Consider the following 23,069-nt stretch of genomic DNA (forward strand, 5'->3'; position numbering starts at 1 on the left):
CATAGGCACCTAGTTGTAATAAAGCTTCCATTTGTCTCATTCATGCCCTCTCCTCTCCATGATGTAGGTAAGTTGCTTTGGATGAGAGGGTCAGCCACAATATTTATTTTCAGAGGTACATATGTTGAAGGTGAGGTCAGTACCTAGTGACTGATCAGAGCCAGTCGCTACACAACACCATTGCAGTAAACACACCCCACTATCTCCCTACTCTAAAAATCAAGTCACTGGAGGGCATCGCAGTGGGGGGTTGTCTGTCCACCCCTACCCTGGCCCCATGCAGACTCAGACAAACTCCCCAGGAACCTTGCCGGATGGGTGGTGAGATGGGGGGGAGAAAGCCTCAGATCAGCATCCCCCCTAGACAAATACAGACAGGGTCATGGGTCATCAATGGAGCTCACCCAATGCTTTCTTCCCACTGAAGACCATTTATGTTGCCCCCCTCATTCTAAGAAGGTCTCCTTCTCCTCCACTTCCTCATTCTAGAGATGTCTCCTACTCTATCTCCTCATTCTAGAGAGGTCTCCTACTCCTTCACTGTGGTGGTCTACACACATCCCCTGACCATGACTTCACTGTGGTAGTCTACACACATCCCCTGACCATGACTTCACTGTGGTAGTCTACACACATCCCCTGACCATGGCTTCACTGTGGTGGTCTACACACATCCCCTGACCATGGCTTCACTGTGGTAGTCTACACACATCCCCTGACCATGGCTTCACTGTGGTGGTCTACACACATCCCCTGACCATGGCTTCACTGTGGTAGTCTACACACATCCCCTGACCATGGCTTCACTGTGGTGGTCTACACACATCCCCTGACCATGGCTTCACTGTGGTAGTCTACACACATCCCCTGACCATGGCTTCACTGTGGTGGTCTACACACATCCCCTGACCATGGCTTCACTGTGGTGGTCTACACACATCCCCTGACCATGGTTTCACTGTGGTGGTCTACACAGATCCCCTGACCGAGTCTTTGTTGTGGTGAGATCAGGAAAGGTCACAAGGACATAGAGGGTTATGTTACAATCCAAACCACTGGTTAAAACTCTATAGAACAGAGAAGGCATGCTGTGTGTGTGTGTGTGTGTGTGTGTGCGCATGCGTGTGTGTAGTGTGTGTGTCTATGGTGGAGGGGCACCGCATCTTAGCTGAGGCTTGTATATAATGTCTTGTGTAGTTCTGTTTTTTGGATTGTTAGGCGCTATGTAAACCTAATAGAAGGTTATTGGGTTGTTACACTTGTTAGACATGAGGCAAAATCAAATGTTATCAACTTAAGAGAAATCTCAATTTACACAAAGGAATTGTGTAGATTGAGATCTGCATCACCTGCCCTGATTTGGCTGGGAATGTTCTAGTCTGGCCTCTGGTTTGGCCTGGACTGGTCTACTCTGACCTCCTCTGGTGTGTCCTGCTCTGGCCTGATTTGGCCTGGACTGGTCTACTCTGACCTCCTCTGGTTTGGCCTGCTCTGGCCTGATTTGCCCTGGACTGGCCTACCTTAGCCTGATATGGCCTACTCAGGCCTGGGCTGGCATCTGGGCTGTTCGCTGAGCTGATTAGAAGCAGGCATTGCATGGGAAGTCCAATTAGAGCCGGAAATTGCAGTGAGCCAAAACCAGTAGTGTATCAGCAGGCCTCGACATGCGTCGTCACTTACCTGTACATATGGACCGCTTATTGAAATGCAGGAGCCGCTTAGTTCTAACGCTTGAACTCAACCGTCCCCTTTGGACTTTTTGAAAGAGTACTAATCTGTTACGGTCTGTTGCCAGGCCTGATCACTATTGGCTCAAATACAACCATGGTGTTGTACAGACAAGGGAATGGATGAATTACAAAGTAAAATGCCTTTGGTAATGAAAACCATGTCTGCTTTTGTCTTGGGATTGTGTTTCTCACTGGCCTCTCTCTCTCTTTTCCTGTAGGATTGGAGGATTGTTTGAACTTTGACCCCCCCCCACCATCAGACAGCACCCACTACCTCTTAAAAGGGTTGTTTTCAAGTGTATCAACGTCATGTATTCCCTTTTTCCCTAAATTGCTAAATCATAAATATGTTTTAATCTTTTATTGAGGAAGGTTCTCCTGCCGGGTTCTGGTGTGTAATACTTGAAATTTGGGTCCAGACAGGCAGTAACACAGGTTCTGGTGTGTGATACTTGACATTTTCGTCCAGGCAGGCAGTAACACAGGTTCTGGTGTGTGATACTTGACATTTGGGTCCAGGCAGGCAGTAACACAGGTTCTGGTGTGTGATACTTGACATTTGGGTCCAGGCAGGCAGTAACACAGGTTCTGGTGTGTGATACTTGACATTTGGGTCCAGGCAGGCAGTAACACAGGTTCTGGTGTGTGATACTTGACATTTGGGTCCAGGCAGGCAGTAACACAGGTTCTGGTGTGTGATACTTGACATTTGGGTCCAGGCAGGCAGTAACACAGGTTCTGGTGTGTGATACTTGACATTTGGGTCCAGGCAGGCAGTAACACAGGTTCTGGTGTGTGATACTTGACATTTGGGTCCAGGCAGGCAGTAACACAGGTTCTGGCGTGTGATACTTGACATTTGGGTCCAGGCAGGCAGTAACACGGGTTCTGGTGTGTGATACTTGACATTTGGGTCCAGGCAGGCAGTAACACAGGTTCTGGCGTGTGATACTTGACATTTGGGTCCAGACAGGCAGTAACACAGGTTCTGGTGTGTGATACTTGACATTTGGGTCCAGACAGGCAGTGACAGAACAGAGATGAAGGACTGAACACCACAATCCCTCTCGTCAGCAGTTCAGGAATTGGATGACCTCCATGTCCACTTTCCCGGGCCACTATTTACATCGCAAAATGTGTCTAAAGATGAATCGTATGATTTTACCCAAATTACGGTCATCACACTCTTGTAAAATGTTGGTTGGTTAGTCAATTACAGGGGCAATATGTAAGTGTTTGCTCTACTGCTACGTAAAATACAAGCAGAAATTACAAGTTAAATTCAACAAAATTGTCGAGTCCCTGAGATTTTTCCTATATATCTGTCTATAAGTTTGCATTGACTTGAAATTTGTAAATAATTTATGGTGTGAAAAAAAGGGAATACCACAGCATACATTTCTTTATATTTTTTTTGTGGGGAATTCTTAGGCTTTTTTGTAGCTTTAGACTGTCAGAAAACCCTAGGTCACTAATCACACAGTTATCAGCAGTGCTTTTTAGCAAAACCTGGGGCCTCAAACAAGTGAACTTATCAACATTCGTCATCAAGAACACAAACAACATGTAAATACTTACATTGCAAAAGATGGGAATTTTGTTCTGCTGCCTAATATAATTAAATTTTTACTGTTAATGTAGCATTAAACATTGTTTTCCAGATTGTATTTTGATTAAGGCGAATGTTGGGTTGCAACTGAGACGACTGGAATACATTTAGGTCCCAAGGTAAAACTAGTTGAGAAATCTTCGGTTCAGCCCATAACATTTTTTGGGGGATATATTGGAATTCTTTGATTTCACACTGCACACTGAGTTCTGCTGAAAGCTGCTCCGAGATAGAATACATTCACTGATCCCCCAGAGAGCTCTGAGCTCTTCAAGGCACTCAACTAACTGGGAAGGAGTTGGCATACACACACACACACAGACTCACACACATGCAGAAAATCACAAATACGCACACACACACACACACACACACACAGACACACACAGAGTAAATTCAGCTGAGCCAGGAACATAGTCCTCCACATATGGTGATCATTTCAGAGGGAGGAACATGTGTAAAAGACATAGAAAGGCTCCACACATTCATTCCAATCTATTGTATTTGACTTTCCTGGCTACCCATCCACACTGCTCCGGCCAAATGCCACGCCCACTTACGTTTCTTATGATATGCCTCCCTCCATGACTTCTGGAATGTGAACACATTCTGATTGTTCTGATTGGTTCCAGAAACCAACGGGTTGGCTACAACCGGCCTACATGATGACTTTATCCTGTGATTGGTTAGATTTGTTAGAAACTGTCACATCGCTGATTGATTTATTTTGTACAACACCCATTATTTTGAAATCGAAAAAAAAACTATTTAGGATGGGTAGACTGAATGCATGTAACAAACGATAGAGCGTCAAATTTTTATTCAGGATGAGTCATCAGGCAAGTGTTTTGCCATTTCTGTAATTCAAGTCAGTCATGCAAGCCTCATTATAATACATTTAAATACAGGTGGTCCTGGGAATCAAACCCACTACCCTGGCATAGCACTTGCAAAAGCGCCACAGAGGAATGTGTTCTGCTGCAGTTAAGATCCATCCGTCAATAACTACAACAAAACCAGATGAGTAAAAACAATCCTGAAGATCCAGAACCAAAGATCCACTGACACGACACAGCAGCGTAAAAGAAGGAGAAATCATCCTTTAACATGGACAACCTGGCATAGAGGCACATGGTCGCCGGTGGGCAAAGTGGGCGAGGAAAGGGGCTGGGATGATTCGTCGCAACATAAAAGCCTGTGATTGTCGAAAGTGATCGCATGAAACAAGAGGGGACCAGCCTCGATGTGGTCTGTGGAGGGGTGTCTGTCAGGACTGCAGTCACAACGATCCCACTCCCATCTGCCTTGAAGCCCACAGAGCCTGGAATCTGGGGGAGGTGGAGAGGGAGAGGAGGTGTTGGTGAAGTCGGAGAGAATTAAGAAAAAAATGGAATGAAAGACAAGGGGCATGAGAGACAACCAAGGAGAGATACATAGACATACGGAATAAGGCAGAGAGGGGTATGGAGAGAGAAAGAAAGAGATGGCAAGGGTTAGAAAGGTCTCTAGCGCCGGGACTAACCATACTGGACTCAGAAATAAAATGTCTACTGTCCCCAACCGGGGTCTGGTTACAGCAGCACCTAGACCTACTGTCCCCAAACAGGGTCTGCCTGATTACAGCAGCATCTAGATTTCCTGCACAAATTCTGTAAGACTTGGATCTGTTGACTGTTAATGGTTTTCCAAAATAGCTCCAGATGCCACAGTTGCCTAGATCTTCTGTTTTGGGGCAGCAGACTACGGACACCTTTTACAGTGTGGTGGAAGATGGGACAGTCCCTCTGAATGTCCACATGAAGCAACCATGTCCACATGAAATACTGTGCAATGTGTAATAGTTTGTAAAATTATGTGGAAACGTTTGTAAAATGTACATGAAAGTGCTCAGGTATCTCTGTTGGAGAATATTGGCCTATGTCACTATCTGTCATATTCCTGTTCATCACTAATCATCCCTAATTACATGCTTCTTTATTTTCTTGGTTCTTCTGGTTTTCATGTGTGGTTTTCACTGGTTTTACTTCTGATGTATTTTTTTATCCCCACTTTATAACATAGTCTACAATAAAAGACCATGCGTAACATTTTTATGTTGAACTTGAAAGTGCAGTGGCGAAGTCACAGACAACATGAGATGCATAGATGAGATGGTCCACATTATCTTGGACTGGTGACCACACAATATCTCACCTCACTTTTCATTCCCTCGCTCTTCCTTTCTATCCGTTATCCTTCTTTCTCTCACCTTTAATTCTCTTTTGTCTCTCTCTTCTCCGCCTCCGTACTTCAGCCATTTTGTGTTCTCTTCTCTTCTCTGCTGTCTCCAATAGGCCTGTGGTTGTGTAATGACTTGGGATGGTGAGGATTATTCTTGCCAGGCTGGCTCTATGCTGGTTGGCTCGAGTGTCAGAACAGTATACCCGTTTTATTTTTTTACTATCCTCTAACCCTAACCATAACCTTAACCTAACACAACATCAGCTAACTAATGAAAGGAAGAGTCTGCAACACAGGTTGGACCGGCAAACTAGGTTTTAAGACCCTTTCAGTAACAGTTACACTGTACTAGCTAACACGTCCATGGGTGTAACGGGCGATGTCATCGGCCTATCTCGCTCTTCCTTTTGCATCAGAGTAGGCCCCCGTGGCAACATACACTACATACATTCCTTGCCGCATGACAATGACCACAATGCATTGCGGGACTGTTTCCGATGCTAGAGCTGTTTTGGGGACTCAAAATCAACGACTGGAACAACATTACCTTAACTTCAATAACCTAACCATTACATCTGAACTTAACCTAACACCTAACCCTATCCCTAACCCCCAGTGCCTCAACCTAAAACTAACCCCAATTCTGACATTTACCCCAGGTGTATGTTTTACCCTAAATGTAACCCCTTTGCAGTAAATAGCCATTTTCCAAGTGGTAAATGGCACACAAAAAACCTGTGGGGTCTAATAACTTTGTGGGGACGTTTGGTCCCCATTTGTGTAGTAAAACCAAAATCAGACCCTAGTACACACCCAAACACACACATACACACACACACACACACGCTCCAACCTGACTCAGTATTGCCATCTACAGGTCACAGTGAACAAGTCGGCGGCACCCTGGTGCCCTCTCATGAGCCCAGAAGATGTGATGGTTGCTGTGTTAGCGGGGTTTGACTGTTTCGGTCAGTCACTGAGCGAACCTTCAGTCCTCCATTCCTCCGGTTGACAGAAACAAGCTGCAACGCACTGCGGTTTCATCCTCCAGAACGTCTCCTTGGTTTCCATGAGACCACGGGAAACACAGCTGGTTGTTTTTAGGTCTACCCGCTGGGCGATGCTGGGACACGGGCATTAGGAGAAGAAACAGACCCGACTCTGCAAACAAACACGGAGAGAGGGAGGGAGAGAGTGAGAGGAGAGGGGGATGAAGAGGAGGTGTGGGGGGCATTGGGATATGAGGAAGAATAGAGAGAGGGTGAGAGAGAGAATAAGGGGGCGAGAAAGGGAGAGAGAGCAAGACAGAGAGTAAGAGAGTGAGGTGAGAGAGAATAGAGAGAGGGAGGGAGAGTGAGAGAGAGACGTACAGAGAGAGAGGGGGAGAGAGGGAGAGCGCTATGCTTCTGGCCTTGTGTGCAGCTGCTCAGGATGACACAAGAGGAACACAAGAGCTTTATTGAGACCTGCTGAGGGTTGAGTGCGTGCGCATGTGTGCATGTTTGCGTGTGTGTCGGTGGGGTGCGTTGTGAGTGTGCGGGCATGTGCGTGATCCAGGACGTCTCTCTGGAGAAGCTCAGCCTGCAGGCCGCTCGCTGGAGGAGCGGAGAGAGCGGGAGGATGGAAAGCAGACCAGGTCCGTTGGTTGCTCCTGCGAGGCCCGGTTCTGGGCTCGTCTGTTCTGTTGGACTCCGTCTCGCTGGGTGTTGTGATGACTGCTTCTCCTTGGCTCCGGTCTCCTGATTAAACTCAGTGAACTCCTTCGGCAGAGGGGGTCGAAGGGCGCCAGCAGCTGCCAGGGGACAGCGGAGGGGGTCGAAGGGCGCAGCGGGGGGGGGGGGGTGGGGGGGGGCACCTGTCACCGTGTGTCCAGCCGTGCCATCGCAGCCCGTGTGCTGTAGTCACTCGGGATTCGCTGGTCATTTTTTTTGTCACGTTTACACAAGTCGGATAATTCTGGTCTTGTTTTTTTTCCTCTGCCGACTGTTCTGTACTGCTCACGTCTTCTCACGTCAAATCCTTTTCAGAGTCGGTCCAAAGGCAGATCGGTGAAAAAAAATCATCTGAATTGGGCCTCCTGTCTGCACAATGGTCGGGTGTGCAGTCGGGCTCAGCCTGGCCCTCCTCACTGGTGCCGAGCAGTTCGGTGTTCTGGTCCAATATGGCTGACCAGCCATTATGAGATCTTACAGCACCCATCTACTGTCCAGCTATCATCAGACGTAACACTGTTCGATTGGTGTTGGTTCTGACACCATACAGTCATTGTCGGTTCTGACACCATACAGTCATTGTCGGTTCTGACACCATACAGTCATTGTCGGTTCTGACACCATACAGTCATTGTCGGTTCTGACACCATACAGTCAATGTCGGTTCTGAGCAACACAACAGGATCTTGGAGCATCGACAGTGTTCACTTAAAATCATCCCCGCTCTCTGTATTCCCCCTCCTCCTGTCCCAAAAAACCCTGGGGCCCAAATCGTTTCCTCATCATATTTTTCAACAATCACTGGTTACTAGTGTACGTTAGCTTTGATATGCGCACACACACACACACACACACATAACACAACTTTTTCCAACGTTTTCTTTGGTTTACGAAGACCTCACACGTGAGCGAGCGGAATTCATGGTTCTTATTATGTGTTAGGCCTGCAAAGATAACTGAAGATGGCACTGGAGGAGCATGCCTTGAGCATGTGTGTTTCTAAATCTGGTGCCCATCATGATAATGTGTGTGTGTATGCGTCCAAATCTGGTGCCCATCATGTTAATGTGTATGCATGAGTGTGTGTGTGTGTGTGTAAATCTGGTGCCCATCATGTTAATCTGTGTGCATGTGCTTAAAGCTGGTGCCTGTCAGGATGATGCTTTATTCTTTATGTCTGCCAGCTGTCATCCAGTTTCCAGAGTGAAGCTGCCCGCAAGGTGAACACACACACTCTCACACACTCTCACACACACACAGGGGAACAATATCATGCCCCCATTATCATCATCATCTGCCTTTGAATTCCTGTTTTTTTATTTTTAGGGGAATCTGCAGTTGTTACATCCAATTTTGGTCTCATGAATAAATCATGTGTAACCTCGGATTCTTGAAGAGTATAACATGTGATTTGCTCCATGGGCTTAGTAACTGCCGTATCCCATTGGAACCCAAACTATCAACTTGTTTTACTTTTTGTTCTGTAAGTTTTGTAAATTGAAACAATCATTGGAGAGCATCAAGACATTGCTTTGACTGAGGTTATTTCTTTTGTCCTTAACAACAGAGAGAGAGCATTTATTTAACCCAATAGGCCACCATGTTAAAATAGAATGATTCAAAACACCATGACGGTATCATGGATCCATAAAGGGAACAGCAGCTAAACTTAGATCTGGCGTTTGGAAGGTGTTTGAATGTATGTCCAAGTGTTTAAATACTTGAACACTGTTTCATTAGCATGTGTGCTTTAAAACACAAAAGTTTTAGTGCTTATATTTAAAAGGGTCAAAATGGTTTCAGGGTCCGCATTTGCATTTCCGCTGATAAGAGGGTTGTGCAAATCATTTACGTGTCGGGTTTTAGAGCCTTCTAAATGTAGGTACACAAAAGTATAGAGTCCCATAGTAAACATAAAAGGCTGAAATAAAGCAACATGGCAACATAGTGTAAAAAAACAAATGCTAGGAACTTTGTTTCAAAGTCCATTTACTAAATCTGAAATATGTGGAAAATTACTTTTAAATGTTTTTTTCTATTGACCTGTTTTGGACATTCAGTGGTCTTTCATATGGATTTTTATGGCAACAGCAAATAGCTTTCCTTTAAATGGTTAAGAAGTTGTGTGCATTGCTCAGCAAAACCACAATTATTCTTGCGTTCCAGACTCTATTATGTCTAACTGATTACATTCTGCCATTTATAGACAAACTGCTTTAGCGACCCTAAACACATTTTAATATAGAAATCGTATTGGTGACCGTGTTCCCTAGACGATGTTACTTGTTACTTTGTAGAATAAAACTTTTGTATTTAGTATTGCAATTTGGTATAATATTGGTATTGCAAATGCTTTCATTTATAGTATATCTTCCTTAAAATCAAAAGGGTGAGATACTTGGCAAGGATTATGCCATTGAGAAAAGCCGTAAAGTAGAACTGGAAAGTGTTGGTGGAATGTAGAACATAGTCCTCTGGTGACCTCTTCTGGTTTGGTTCAGACTCAAACATATAACGCTCTATGACCAAAACAAAAAAAGAATCGACCACGGTTTTTCAAACGATCGGGTCAGGACATACCGTAAGCAGAAGTGCATTAGAAGGAAATCTAGAAAGTTACTTCCTGTGTAAAATCAAACATCAGACACGATTCACCGATTAATTAGCAAGATATTATATTTGCATTTATCTTTAAATGGAGTCTCTTCGAGATCCGTCCTGCTAATAGAACGTTCACTCTGAAGTGGATTGTCGGCCTATTAAGCATAACTTAATCAGTTTGTTCAGTTGAATCAGATAATTAAATCACATATAGAAAAGTTACAAAGTAAATAACACCCTACCACGAACATGTATAGTTAATAACAAACATAAATGTTTGAAAAAGTATATTTTAATCCAATTAAATCAATAAGAATGCAGTTCCCATTGTGGTCACTGGGAGGAGCAATTGACCCAACATGGACTCAAAGACCTCTTGAGATTATTTATGAATTACAGCAGAATTCAATTCCCCTATTTGGACCTGATGCTGTACATATATCCAATGTAAAAAATAGATATCCCACATCTGATAATACATTATGTCTCTAGACAGATAAAACAACAGTGTTGGACTGTAATTAATTCCAGACATGTAGTTCATTTTGTAGTAGTTTTGTGGGTATTTCTCATAGCCTACCCTACATAACTAAGAAAATATTGCCATTCCTGCAAACAGCATGTGGATTATTGCATGTAAATATTTTCCTCCTTTTTTTTTTTGCATTAAAAAAACAAACTGTAGAACCTCGGATAATGTAAAATGTGTCTGTTCAGTGGTGGACGAAACCATGATTTCCAATGCAGTGCCAAGGTAGAAAGACTCTCCTCAAACAACTAACGCCTATGATAGGTGTGGCCACAAAACGTCCTCTTCCAGAGATTCGAGATCCACGAAAATTGTTTGCATTATCTTGCTTTCATTGTCATGCTGTCCACATTGCTGTACGTCTTGAGGTATGCATACTTCATATTGGTGTTGATCCCAAATTACCTCCCCATTGGGTTACTATCAGAACTATTTCATCGGCAACAGGTTCTTGCGCAAACCATATAAACATAAATAGTATTATCTTAAACATGCGTGTCCGTAAGTCGTTACACTCCTATAACACGCTGAGTCCCGAATCCAGAAAAGCCTTTAGCGTTCCAGGACGCTAGACCATGTTGTTGTTGAGTTTGGTCCACTCGAAGATGTCCTGCTCACACACAATATCGGAGTTGATGAGCAGGTAGCGGTCCCCGACGCAGAAATGCTTCTGGCAGGCCGCACACTTAAAACACTCGAGGTGGTACACCTTGTCGCGTACACGCATGGTCATCTCGAACGCCCTGATCCTCTTCTCGCAGCTAGCACAGAGCCCGTCCTGCCCGAACAGCCTGTCGTGGAGCGGAGGTAGGAGGGCAGGCGTTAGGAAAACAAGTAAACTGGGCCGTGCTACTGGCGAATGTGTTTTTGTGTCATTTGTGATCGTTTTGAAAAGGTGTCTGATGTAGGCCCAATCATCTCAAGCTAATCATGTTCAAGGTGATTAGGGGTGGCTCAAACGTCCGCTGCCTAACTCTATGGTGTTGAATTGTCAGGTATTTTATATGGTCAACGTTAACCTGTTAAATTTGCTAACCTGAGGTAGTCTCTGCGGCAGAGTTTGCGTCCCAGTTTGTAGTAGAGCCTCCGTCCCACCTCTCCCAGCCGACAGCCACAGAGGTCACAGCTCAGACAGTCCTCGTGCCAGTACTGCTCGATGGCCTTCAGGAAGAACCGGTCTCCGATGCTCTGTTGGCACCCCCCACAGTTCAGAAGAGAGGGGGGCATCTGGAGTACCTCGTCCACAGGCTCCCTGGGTGGAACAAGGACAGGAGGACAGATGAGGATTATGGGGACATGGCAGATTGTGTGTGTGAGTGTGACTTAAAATGTAATAAGCATTTGGTAGTATCATTACATTTAACATCTCTGGTTTCATCCACGCGAGGGAGGCATTTCCCCATTTACCAGTAAATACAGCACGTGATATGACGATTTTGCATACAACTGAATTGTGCACTGAGACAACACAATTGCATATACTAGCCTTTTAAATCAACATATTCTTCTTTATATTGATCGAAACCTTTCCAAGTTATTGCCACTCCCGTCTACAATTTGTTAGATCATTATTATTTATTAATTGGGTTAAACTCTTAAGGAACTTTGCAAACACTACTGGTCTATCGCAGGTGCGTTTTAAAAAACTCGAAATGCTGTTTCGAAATGTAAGTTCTGTTTCGATGTAACTTCTGCATTATCGAGTCAACAGCGAAGTCGTGGTGCGTCCTTGATTCAGCTGTATCTAAGCAAATCGGCTTCTATCCTATTCAGTTCTGTTAATTCCTATGGAAATAGGCAACTTGTAGCTTACTCGTTTGACTCCATCGTTTTCCGTTCAATTGTAGATGCCATTCTCCCAAAATGCAGTATTTCTATTGGGTTGACATCAAGTTGTTAGATCCTTCTCTGGGGAACGGACGTGCACGCTTCTAGCCAGACGCGTTTCAGAAATCTTCAGTGCATGCGAAAAACAGTAATCTCGAAAGGATCCACTGCACCTGTGCTGGCGAAATATAGCCCACGTCAGTTGGACTAGGAATTGGCGGAATTTGCCTTAATTGTATAGGCCAATATTTCCATCAGTATTGGATCTTCCTGACACGAATAGCTTTTTAAATTATGGACGCGGTTCTGTTAATTTCCCGAGGCAGTTGACTGAGACGGCTTTGAAATACTGTGTAGACGAAGTATTTCATTAGTGCGTTCCAATTATTTCATAGCGACTGCGTAGTTTTCATAAGCTCCAGATTAAATGAAGCCATCAAGATTGCTTTCTTGAAACTCCTCCTCCTCGGTGCGTCTTTTTATACCCGTCGTCCCTGAAGAGCTCCGTCCTGAGAATGAACGTTAACGAGGTCCCGTTATGCCGTGCGGCAGCGTCGTGTTTCCAAATACCTGCTCGGCCCCTATGGCTCGGTTTATGGTTTCGTTTCCCTCTTCCTGCTCACGACTAACAAAGGGGGGAAATCGCTCTTAAAGCGACAGATATTCATGTCAGGCCAGGGCTTGAGTTCATTCAGGCATGGTGGTAGAAATAGTCGTGATAGAAATCGGGGTCACGAGTTCAGTTGGTGTTTGTGTGTGGTGAAGTTAGCGAGATCTTGTTTTTGAAGCAATATGGAACGACCGGGTCTGGTAGATGGCCAATATATAATGGTTAAGTGCTGTTCTTAGATTCATTGCCTAGTGCCTGGGCACTGCACTTAGCCGTGCAATTTTGGCAAAATACCTCAAATCCCCTAAGATTGCCAGCGCGTTGCATGGTGATGAATAACATATCTTAGTGAGATCCTGCCTGGCAATATCAATGCGCTCTTCCATGTGTCAATTGTGCGTTTGCAACAACACCATTTGGGTTCTTGTCCAGCTTTTATTTAAATCGACAGTATTGGCAATAGTTGCTCAATACAGCTAGGTATTTTCGAGAGTGGGAAAAAAACACTACTGGAAAATCATACTGGAGGATCCTGAACCTGAAGATCCCCTTTACCTAAACTCCGGTACTGAAGCAGCATCACAGGCTCACAGGAAGAATGAGGCTGGCTTCATTTTGTACATATCAGGTTGTTTCTACTAGGTTCGTTATAGTTACCGTGGCCTCCAGAATTATTGCCACCCAGGTAAATATTATGTGAAGAAAAAAGTATGACATTTGTTTTTTGCTAGCTTTATTAAGCACTAAAAATTAATTTGAATCTAACTTTTAATTAAGTAACAATTGTTCAAAGAAAAATTGTTCAGTTTCATTTGAACACTTGGAAAATGAATTAAATCAAAGTGTTTTTTATTCCAAAAAAATATTTTATATTTTAAAGTCCATCTGTGTTTTTGAGAACTCCAAAATGGTCATCCATGGCATCACGTTTCACTGGGGTTTAAATAAGACATAGCACAAAGGGTAAACTCCCTTCATCATCCATCAATATGGGATATGCCAAGGAACCTGCAAATGAAATGAGTTGAAATGTTATTGATTAACCTGAACATTTAGAATAAGATCAGGCTGACAAACACCCAGTACAGGGTTTTTTCCACAGCCTTTTTTGTTCATGTGATTCTGGATGGCACAGTGTATTCTCATAATAGGGCAGGTTGGCCTATGTCAGCCAGAGAGAGCTAAATGTAGCCTATGGATTATAACGTAAGCTTTGAAACCTGCATAATTTGCCTGTAAATGTGTCATCAGATAGCCATGGACATACAGTACGTTAACACATAACCGTGATATGGTCACACCACAATTAAAGAAATTCTACATCTGACGGCGAGTCTGAAAAGAGATCTCTCTCCATGCCCCGAAGGCTTTCTCTATCCAGAGCAGTGGAGTTAGCCCTCCTTTCCGATCTGTCTCCATTTAATCTGCATCCTCACACCCATCCTCCACCAGCCCCGGCAGGGACACCCTTCATCTTATCTTCCGCCAGGGCCTGAGGCAGGCTTGACCGTTGGGGGGGGAGGTAAAGATCCACAGTTGTTGGTCTGGACTGGAAGATAAAGCAGCGTGTCTTCTACTGTAACATGCTATTTCCATGCTCGGTGGCCATTAGTAATCAGTCATCAGCAGAAATGTTCCACAGTTTCAGTAGTGGTTGGATGGAGCCGCTGGGTTCAGTGTTGCCGTTATAATGCCAGTCTCTTTGGGATTTGTGCTATCATGCAAGCTCCTTGTCACTCACTGTCACGCGGACTAGAGCTGGCGCTCCCTCCCCGGGCAGATGCTTGGTTAAATGTGGGACGAACACAGCCTACGGCCAGGAGCGGCTGATTTTAGGCTCGGACAGAAAAAGAGCCGACAGAAAGCCTAATCGCACAGCTATGCTGAGTAGAAATCTCAAACAGAACAGCTTGGAGAGCCAGAGAGCCATATTCAGAGGTACAAAGTCACAGAACAGAACACATTTTACACTTTATGAAGACATGCGTTGGGACAGGAATGTCTCCGAGGTGCATCAGTATAGCGTATATCCAAAGGCTACAAAAGCCCTAATGTGTTGCACAACACATCCCCAGCGATTTGTGAGACCATCACTGTGACTCAGTCACACCAGCCAGCCACCATTTCCTAGGGATCCGACAGGACAGGTTAAAGAGCATGTGCAGTAAGTCGAAAGGTGATTATGCAGAGGTAGCGAGAGGTATCCAGTGTCAGGTAGTGGCTGTGCATCCTGATAGACCCGAGGGTATGCGTGCGATCAATTCTAAGCTAAGTGTGGGATTCATCGATATGAACGTTTGCTTGATATTGTAACTATGCTCAGTATGCACAGTGCGAAGCGGGGAAATAAGTGAACAGCTTTTTAAACATATGTTAGTCATTGTTGTAAATATATTATTTCCAAATGGGTAAGATAATATTTGGGCATCTCACCAAGAATGAGGCAGCTGACAAATGCCCGAAAAGAGGGCACTTTCCATAAACTGTCGCTCAATAAATTGAAGTCAAGAAGACTTCATTATTTCCAATTAACTTGTTTCGATGGGGTATTGCACCAACATCGACATAAATGCACCATTCCAAGAGTAGTCTGTGTAGTGGCGGTACTAGGTTGTATGGCTCCCTGGGCAAACCACATTTCAGCCCCCCCCCCCATATAAATATAAAATATATACTAAAATAAGACTCACAAATATCAAAAAGAAGTAACAAAGACAAATTGTAGCATATAAACACAAATAAAAAAGATAACTTATTTTTTACATTATCACTCTATTGCTAACAAAAAATACACAAATATAACTGAACTGCACGAAGCCAAATGGCTCATCACCCTGACCAGTGTCAGAGGGTGCTCCAAAATCTATCAGAAGTGCCCCTGAATTTGCATTGAAATACAGTATATGAGTCTGACACCCTAAATACATTTGTGGCACAATTAAATAAACATTTCTTTATGCACAATTTATCAAACATTCAGAATAGGAACAAAATTAACCATACAACCATAAGACACCCCAAAAGAGTCAGTATATCACAAAAGATACCAAATGTCAGCATAATATTGGTGTTGGAGAGTGAGGTTTTCACTCGGCTGGCCTCTGTTGCACTCAGGACCCAGTCAGTCCAATCACCAAAAACCTTTATAATGTCACCTCAATGAAAGTCAACCAAAGTCAATAATGTGTTAGTTTGTAATAATTTTGGCACAGACACCCGTTTTCCCTCATTACGGACTCTATTTAAGTTCAGCTTCCCCAATGTTTTCTTGTTGGTCGTTGTTTTGTTTTGTCCTATGATTTAGTTTTTGTCAGTACCTTTTATTGAATGTCTTCCTGTCTCTCTGCGCTTGTGTCCTGCCTCACCAGGCTTCAACTTAATAGTTGGACAGAAAACAGAATATTCTCTCCCTATATGTAATAGCGTAGCAAGCAACATAGACTAACAAACATAAGTGTTATACTAATATGCCTATTTCATTACATGAATAATATTATTCTCATTGAGATGACATGGCTGCATCTTTTGCGCATTTCTCCTCTTTTTTCTTAAACTGGGCACCTGATGGCTGACTTTTTCTTATCCATTTGTCATGATTTGGCACTCGAGCATCAATACATCACCCACCCCTCAGCACTGTCAACCAATTCACCATGGTGGTGTGCAGACCGATTTTATATTATTCTTAACGATTTCAAACAAACCAGAAAAAATGCAACACTATATCCGTGAAACTATATATTCACAGTATTATGAGTGAATTTTGTTTAATTTGGTAGCGTCTTGGAGTGTGACTGATTTTCCTAGTTGCATTAGGACTGTACAAAGTTAGAGGTGCTGTATTTGATAGAGTTCCCTGCTGTCCCTAACTCAGACTTCCAGTGTGGAGACCTTCCCAGGCAGTAATCTGTCTAGCTCAGACTAGAATCAGGGCACATGCTCCGACAAGGTTCATTGACCCCACAGTCTCACACGGTGACATCATTTACGTGACGTGCAAATGAGTGATAAATAAAAACCAATCACACATTTTTTCATGCAGATGCCTCGTGCCACCCTGGGCTGCTGCCCATGTCGCCATGCCTAAATCCGCCACGGACTCCGTGAACATGACAGCCTTCCAATCAGTTTGCTGGTGATGTGCATAAAGTTGCTGCTGAATGTGAAGCCTGCTGGTGGAATGCAGAACCACAATGCTGTGATTTCTTTAGGCGACATGAGCGAGCAGGCTCTAATGTTGGCTGTGGACTTTCTTGTTTTGACTATACATTTAGTCCCAATAGCTTTAGGAGGGGCTCAGATGGGGAGGGAAGAGTAAACTATTATCACAATTTGGCTTTCCAGTTAGGGAAAATAAAGGGCGATATTTTTCTGGTAGTAACATAAAAATAACACCATGCTCAGTTTGTTTATAATATGGAGTCTCAGCGCTCCATACTTCGGAGTCATTGCCATCGTAACACCTTTGGTCATTCCAAGACTTTCCATTGAGTCTTTGCTTCCCTATACTGTTGCTTTATTTTATTAGGGATCGGTTTGTTACAGGCTACACCTCCCATCTCGTCTGGCCTCCTTGGAGGTCTTGAAACTTGCCTATTCACAATTGCCAAGACACATTCCTTGAAACCTTCACCCATTTTCTCAACACAGTTCCAAATCTTCAAACTATTCACAAAACCACTGACTGTTCTGTCAAAATCAAACATTGCCTCAAAACCATCTGTTCTCAAAATCAAACAATGCTTTCAGATCATACACATAGCCAGTCAATATAAAAACACTACACAGCATTCATTAGACACTACACAAAAAAATGGAGAACACAATATCCAGGGCATGTAGTTACAGAAAAATATGTTTATTTTACATAGTAAATGCATTTTGCAATAGAAAAAGTATAACAATCACAACTTAGTACTGTGAATAAATTGCATACTGTAAGTAATAGAGTATTGGAGGTCTTTATATTCAGCACTTGCATGAAAATACAGTAATTCAGCTGCAAAAGCCCAAAGAAAACAGAACACTAAATGAAAAGTAAACTCAAAAATGTTGTGCAACTGCTAAGTCAATGCAAGATTAATCTGCCTAAGCATCACGTCTTTGTGCTGGGTCTGGCCAGAGGACTTCGTTCACATCACAGGCAGCAATTTCCCTTGCCAGGCAAGGGGGGGGAACCCTCTGGTGTGCCAGATCCAGCCTTGACAACACTCCACACCTGTCACCACAGGCCAATTCCATTGCCTGTAAAAGATTCCCTGGTATATGGTTTTCTGTCACCTTCCACCGCCATGCAGAGAAAAACTCTTCTATTGGGTTGAGGAAAGGGCTGTATGGTGGAAGGCTAACATTTATGAATCACTGGTTGATGTTGAACCACTCGCGTATCCGGACGCCTTGGTAAAAGCTGACATTGTTCTAAACCACAACATAGACAGGATGCACTGCCTGCTGAGGATCCCGCTGCTTACGCTCAAACAAAACATCCTAGAAAAAGGACAAGAAAATGGACAAGACCACCCAGAAATGGAAGGAGATGTTCAGTGTTATATGGCCCCCAGGTTGCATGATGTTGGAGAACCCCACAATTACTTATGGCTGCACAAGGGTGACATTGCCACCACGCTGGCCAGGGACTTCCACAATGACACATTGGCCCATTAAGTTCCTGCCTCTCCTTCTCTTCGCCAGATTGAACCCTACTTCATCTACAAAAATGTATTCATGGGCCTGTCCATGGAATCAAATTCAAACACTTTATGTAAAAACAGATAAAGAAGTTGTTTAGTAAGTGAAACAGAAAGACAGACTTCTGCAATAGTGTATTTGTATGCACACCTTATTTACATAGCCTACAATATAGTGCAGTTTACAGTAACAGTTGGTTAGTAGCATAGAATTGTACTGTAAGCATCAGAGCTGAAAGTGTCTGAGTGTGCACGCACTTGCACATACTGAAATCATAGTTCTTTGACCCTTTCTGAGTTGCGCTCAAAGGTTTCTCTGTACACTTGATTCAATATGTACCCTGTTGCGTTAGAGGACACGGTCAATGGTAGAAAGGCTGACTGTTGATTCCTTCAAAGTTCACATTGCCTTCAACAACTCTTTGCTGTGCTTCATTGTTTTGAAGGACCATATCAACAATGACAGCCTCTTGCTTTTGGGAGAACATAGCAGTCCTTCCACCCTCATGTGGTAATCTTGCAATTCTGCAAGAAGGGAAAATTCACTGACAAACATAAATACAGTAAAAATAGAATGGACATTACTTCTATACTGTATGTAAAATATTGCATGATAAGAAAGGTTTTCGATTTCCATAGTCCTTTTTCTGTTGACAAAGTAATGTACTGACTCAAATGTATAATGTCAACTTTCAATTACCAAAATGAAAAGAAACAATTACCTGTCCTCTTCTCTGAATGTCCTGATTATGGTGTCCACAGAGAATCACCTCAAATTGGGTTGTACTCTTTGTCCTGCTACCCTCATTTTCTTCCCATGAATAAGAACATGATCTATCAGAGTTGCCTGAATTTAATCTGAAACGACTGTTCTCGGCCTTCCTCCTCCTCTTCCTCTCAGATTGTTTCCATCCATTGTTGGTATTAACATTCAATGCATCTGTGCACTCTGAACTGGCTTATATTCTGTACAATTGGTTTGATCACATCATTAGAAAAAAGTGTGAAAAATGTTGAGTCATTGTGTGTTAACGATGACAACTGTGTTTTAGTTGGGTTTAACTTTGGCCCCCTGTGTTAACCATTTTGCAACACAAGTGCATCAAGTGTGAAATGTATTTTAGTGAGTGAGAATGTGTTTTGAGTTTTGCAGAGTGAATGCAATTTGCAGATGGTGTCTAACTATCTCAACTTGTTTAAGGTTTTTGCCTAAACCCATTTACCACTGAGAATTTGGTTAAGAGAATGGGGTTTAGTGTTTTGGCAATTCGGAAAAAACTATAAAATAAGTTGCCGCTGAGAATTTCTATTGGATGTAGGTTTTCAAATAAACCTCCAATTACAGGCATGTTGAAAGCGGGCTTAGCGTGGTTTCACTATTTCTTCGAACTGGATAGAACACATTTCCTGAAGGTTTTAGTTCCTACATTGGTTGCGACATATCAGAAAACAAGCAAAGTTGGAGAAAAAACGTAGTTCTGTTTTGGAAGAACTGTGCTCTATTCAAAAGTCAATAAAGCCATTACAACTTCTCTGCTTAAATGCTGTTCTGAATAGAGATGTTTTGGTGTGCCTTCCTTCAGGCTATGGTCAAAGTTCATCAAGCATGGCCGACAGTCTGCGATTTACTGAAACTTAGAACAGACAGGTCAGTGATACTAGTGGTTATTCTTATTTCAATAATCAAGGATGAGGTCCGTGTTCTGAACGCAAAAGGAATCGCAGCAGCATTAGCAGATCAAAACGAGGCGGAGGACAAAAAAATGTGTTAGGCGAAATTCTTTTTGTACTTCTGGGGTTCGAGACTTCCGCAAGCCTCTTTTCGTTCAGTTTAGATCTAGATTTTCCCCTCACAAAAGAGCTTATTGTTTCTACCTCATCCACACTTTTATATTTTATTAGAAGACTGTGTCAGGAGCCACATACCGCTTTAGAAAACTCATCACTCATCGTTACCGGTGGTTATCCTCTAACTTGAGTGTATAGTGTGGTCGCAATAACGACGATTTACCTAGGACAAGGTTATGTTTGTTTCTCAAAGACTGATATGGTTCACCACACGCACGACATACATCCACAGATTTCGATGTGGTTTATTTAGAGATTTTGCTGCCATCTTCACTTAGCTAGCTATCGTTGCACAGAAGGAATTCTCGTGAGCACCGGTATAAGCCCCTCCAAAGCAATTACTTTGATTGGGCTAGTGTTTTAAGACATTACTGACAAAAACGTTTCACCCATTCATTTGCAACAAAACACCTATAGGTATTCCCCAGGCCTAGCGACATTCTAGACCTGATTTTAGAGGCTAGATCGGAATGAAACCCAGCACGAAAAGCCTAAGACTAAGCAAATTATACCCTTTGCTTTCGAGCACGTCAACCCGCAAATAAAGCCCTAAGTCCTAAAGCCCGGGGCTTGGGCTACTCAGCCCACGGCCTACTGAGACTGATCCATGTCAGGAAACAGAACAGTCTGGACGAGACACATGTCGTAACTGTTTGGTCTTTAGCGAGCGTTAATTACTGGTCAAACGAGCAACAACGGAGAGAGGAAAAAACTGTGGCATGTATTCAACAAGTTACACTGTGAAGCACCTACAGCAGGATTTTTACATACCAATCTCTTAAAAGATCAGTCCTTGTTTGGCGCCGTTGTATTTCATGCTTCTGTAACCAGGTTGTAATTAGCCTTCAACATTACTTGCAAAAAAAAAAAAATGTTATACCTCAAGGTCTGGGATTACCACTTTAAGAATTTTTTGTAATGTCCTGGTTCGAGGTTTAAGATAATATAAATATCAAATGCACTGACATTAGATAATTTGTCTTTGGCTGTAAATGATTATTATTGACTTCACCAGAGAATGAAAACACCCAGTTGCTCTTATCAAGAAAATAGTATTATTGACATTTTCAACAGTGCATATTACACTCCAATTTCAAAAAAATATATGTTCTGGCCAGAACTACCTTTTAAGTTTTGCTACAGCAATTGTCCCTTTAATTTAGTTGTGCACAACCCAGTACCTGTTTTAGCTCAGTCTAAAAAAAATGTATCCCACACGATCCTAAAAAAAAAAAATCCACAGGAGGGAAAGACCTTACTGGCGAGGTAGTAGAAATGGAAATGCAAACTCAGGCCTGCAGTTCAGAATCCAGTCCGCTGTCCTTCGACGCTCTTTTCTTTTCCTGCTACGGCTATCTCAACAGAAAAGGTTTTCAGACACCAGCATCAAAAATCTAATTTCTCTTTCACACCTGTGCTGCGCATCTGTCACCTAGTGAGCATTAACGCAAAGTGTTTCCCACTGCTGAAAAGTGTTGAGAATTGACATGACTAAATTAAAACAAAGTGTCATAACCTGAGCTATGTGTCTGAATAATAAATAAAAATAGGAAACTCATATTTTGTGTTTTATTTTACTCATATGTAGGCTATATCTGAAGGAATATTTTAACTTCTGCACAAATTAGCTTGGATGAATGTACAAAATATCCTATTATGATGACAAATATTGATCATTCAATCACATCGTCTCTGCTTTAAAGTTTTAAACACAACCAACAGATTTTGGGGTAGGTTACACTTCCTATAGACTTGATGGTATTACTTTGACCATGCAGACTGTTGACAAATGAAAAGGAAACCCAACATTATTGTCTCAGTAATGTGGTGGTGGTGAGTGCTGTCTAACATGTCAGTCCTAAATCTGTAAACTTTACTGATTTTACACTGTACAATGGAGGTCAAATAGGCCTGTTCAGCATTTTTATTCATGCCCCAGAGCATGATACATGTTGGATGTTAATAACTTAATTGTAACATGCAGTACACCTGTTTGGAAACATCTGCATTCATTGTTCCTCCCCTCATTCATTCAAGTTTTGCCTTTGTCACCCTTCTGTATATGCAACATGGGTAGTTAGGAGCGCGTTTGGACAAGCAAATAACCTTGGTCGTGCACGACCACTTAGTCTGAGAACCATTGGTATTTATCAAAGACAATTTCTTACCGGAATTGCGTAAAGATTGTTTGATAAATCCCATTTCTTCTATGTGTTACACATTTTTAATTCCAATTTAGAATCACTTACACACAATATAAATTAGACCCCAGAGTCTAATTAGCTACAAAATACTGATATTCCTGGGTCTTGTTTATTCTTGGGGGAAAAAGTAAACAGCTTTAGGAAGCGAAACAATATGTTTTTCTCAAAGCAGAGTATTTTCTGCTTTAAAGAGCCTGCTTTAAAGAGTTTGTGTTTCTTTCTTTGTCAGTTTTGTTTGTTCCATATGTTGCCAAATGAACATCACCCTGGTTAGTGGTTCCATTGTATTGGGTTTGTTTGGAAAGCCCCTGTTGGCCAATATGTTTTTATCTTTTTATAGCTTCTAAAGTAGGTATGACATGAAACTTGTTTTTACTTAACTAACATAGTCAACACTTTGAAGCCTCACAACATTTTTCTCTGTTGTGCGCTAGAATACAGACAGTGCTATGAGCTTGTACACAATGCTATGAGCTAGTACAGCGTTATAAG

At 42.7% G+C, this 23,069-nt stretch overlaps 1 protein-coding gene across 1 annotated transcript; it reads right to left on the bottom strand.

The window, feature by feature from the left end:
- Positions 1 to 9,929: 9,929 nt before the first annotated feature.
- lmo2 (LIM domain only 2 (rhombotin-like 1)) lies at positions 9,930 to 12,817 on the bottom strand. Its single transcript, XM_010883648.3, has 3 exons — positions 12,215 to 12,817; positions 11,438 to 11,653; positions 9,930 to 11,192 (listed from the first exon to the last, which is right to left on the bottom strand). The coding sequence occupies exons 1-3, from the start codon at positions 12,253 to 12,255 to the stop codon at positions 10,970 to 10,972; spliced, it is 480 nt and encodes a 159-aa protein (XP_010881950.1). The 5' UTR covers positions 12,256 to 12,817; the 3' UTR covers positions 9,930 to 10,969.
- Positions 12,818 to 23,069: the final 10,252 nt, after the last annotated feature.

The sequence above is a fragment of the Esox lucius genome, chromosome 19 (genome assembly GCF_011004845.1).
Source record: "Esox lucius isolate fEsoLuc1 chromosome 19, fEsoLuc1.pri, whole genome shotgun sequence".
Classification (NCBI taxonomy): Eukaryota; Metazoa; Chordata; class Actinopteri; order Esociformes; family Esocidae; genus Esox; species Esox lucius.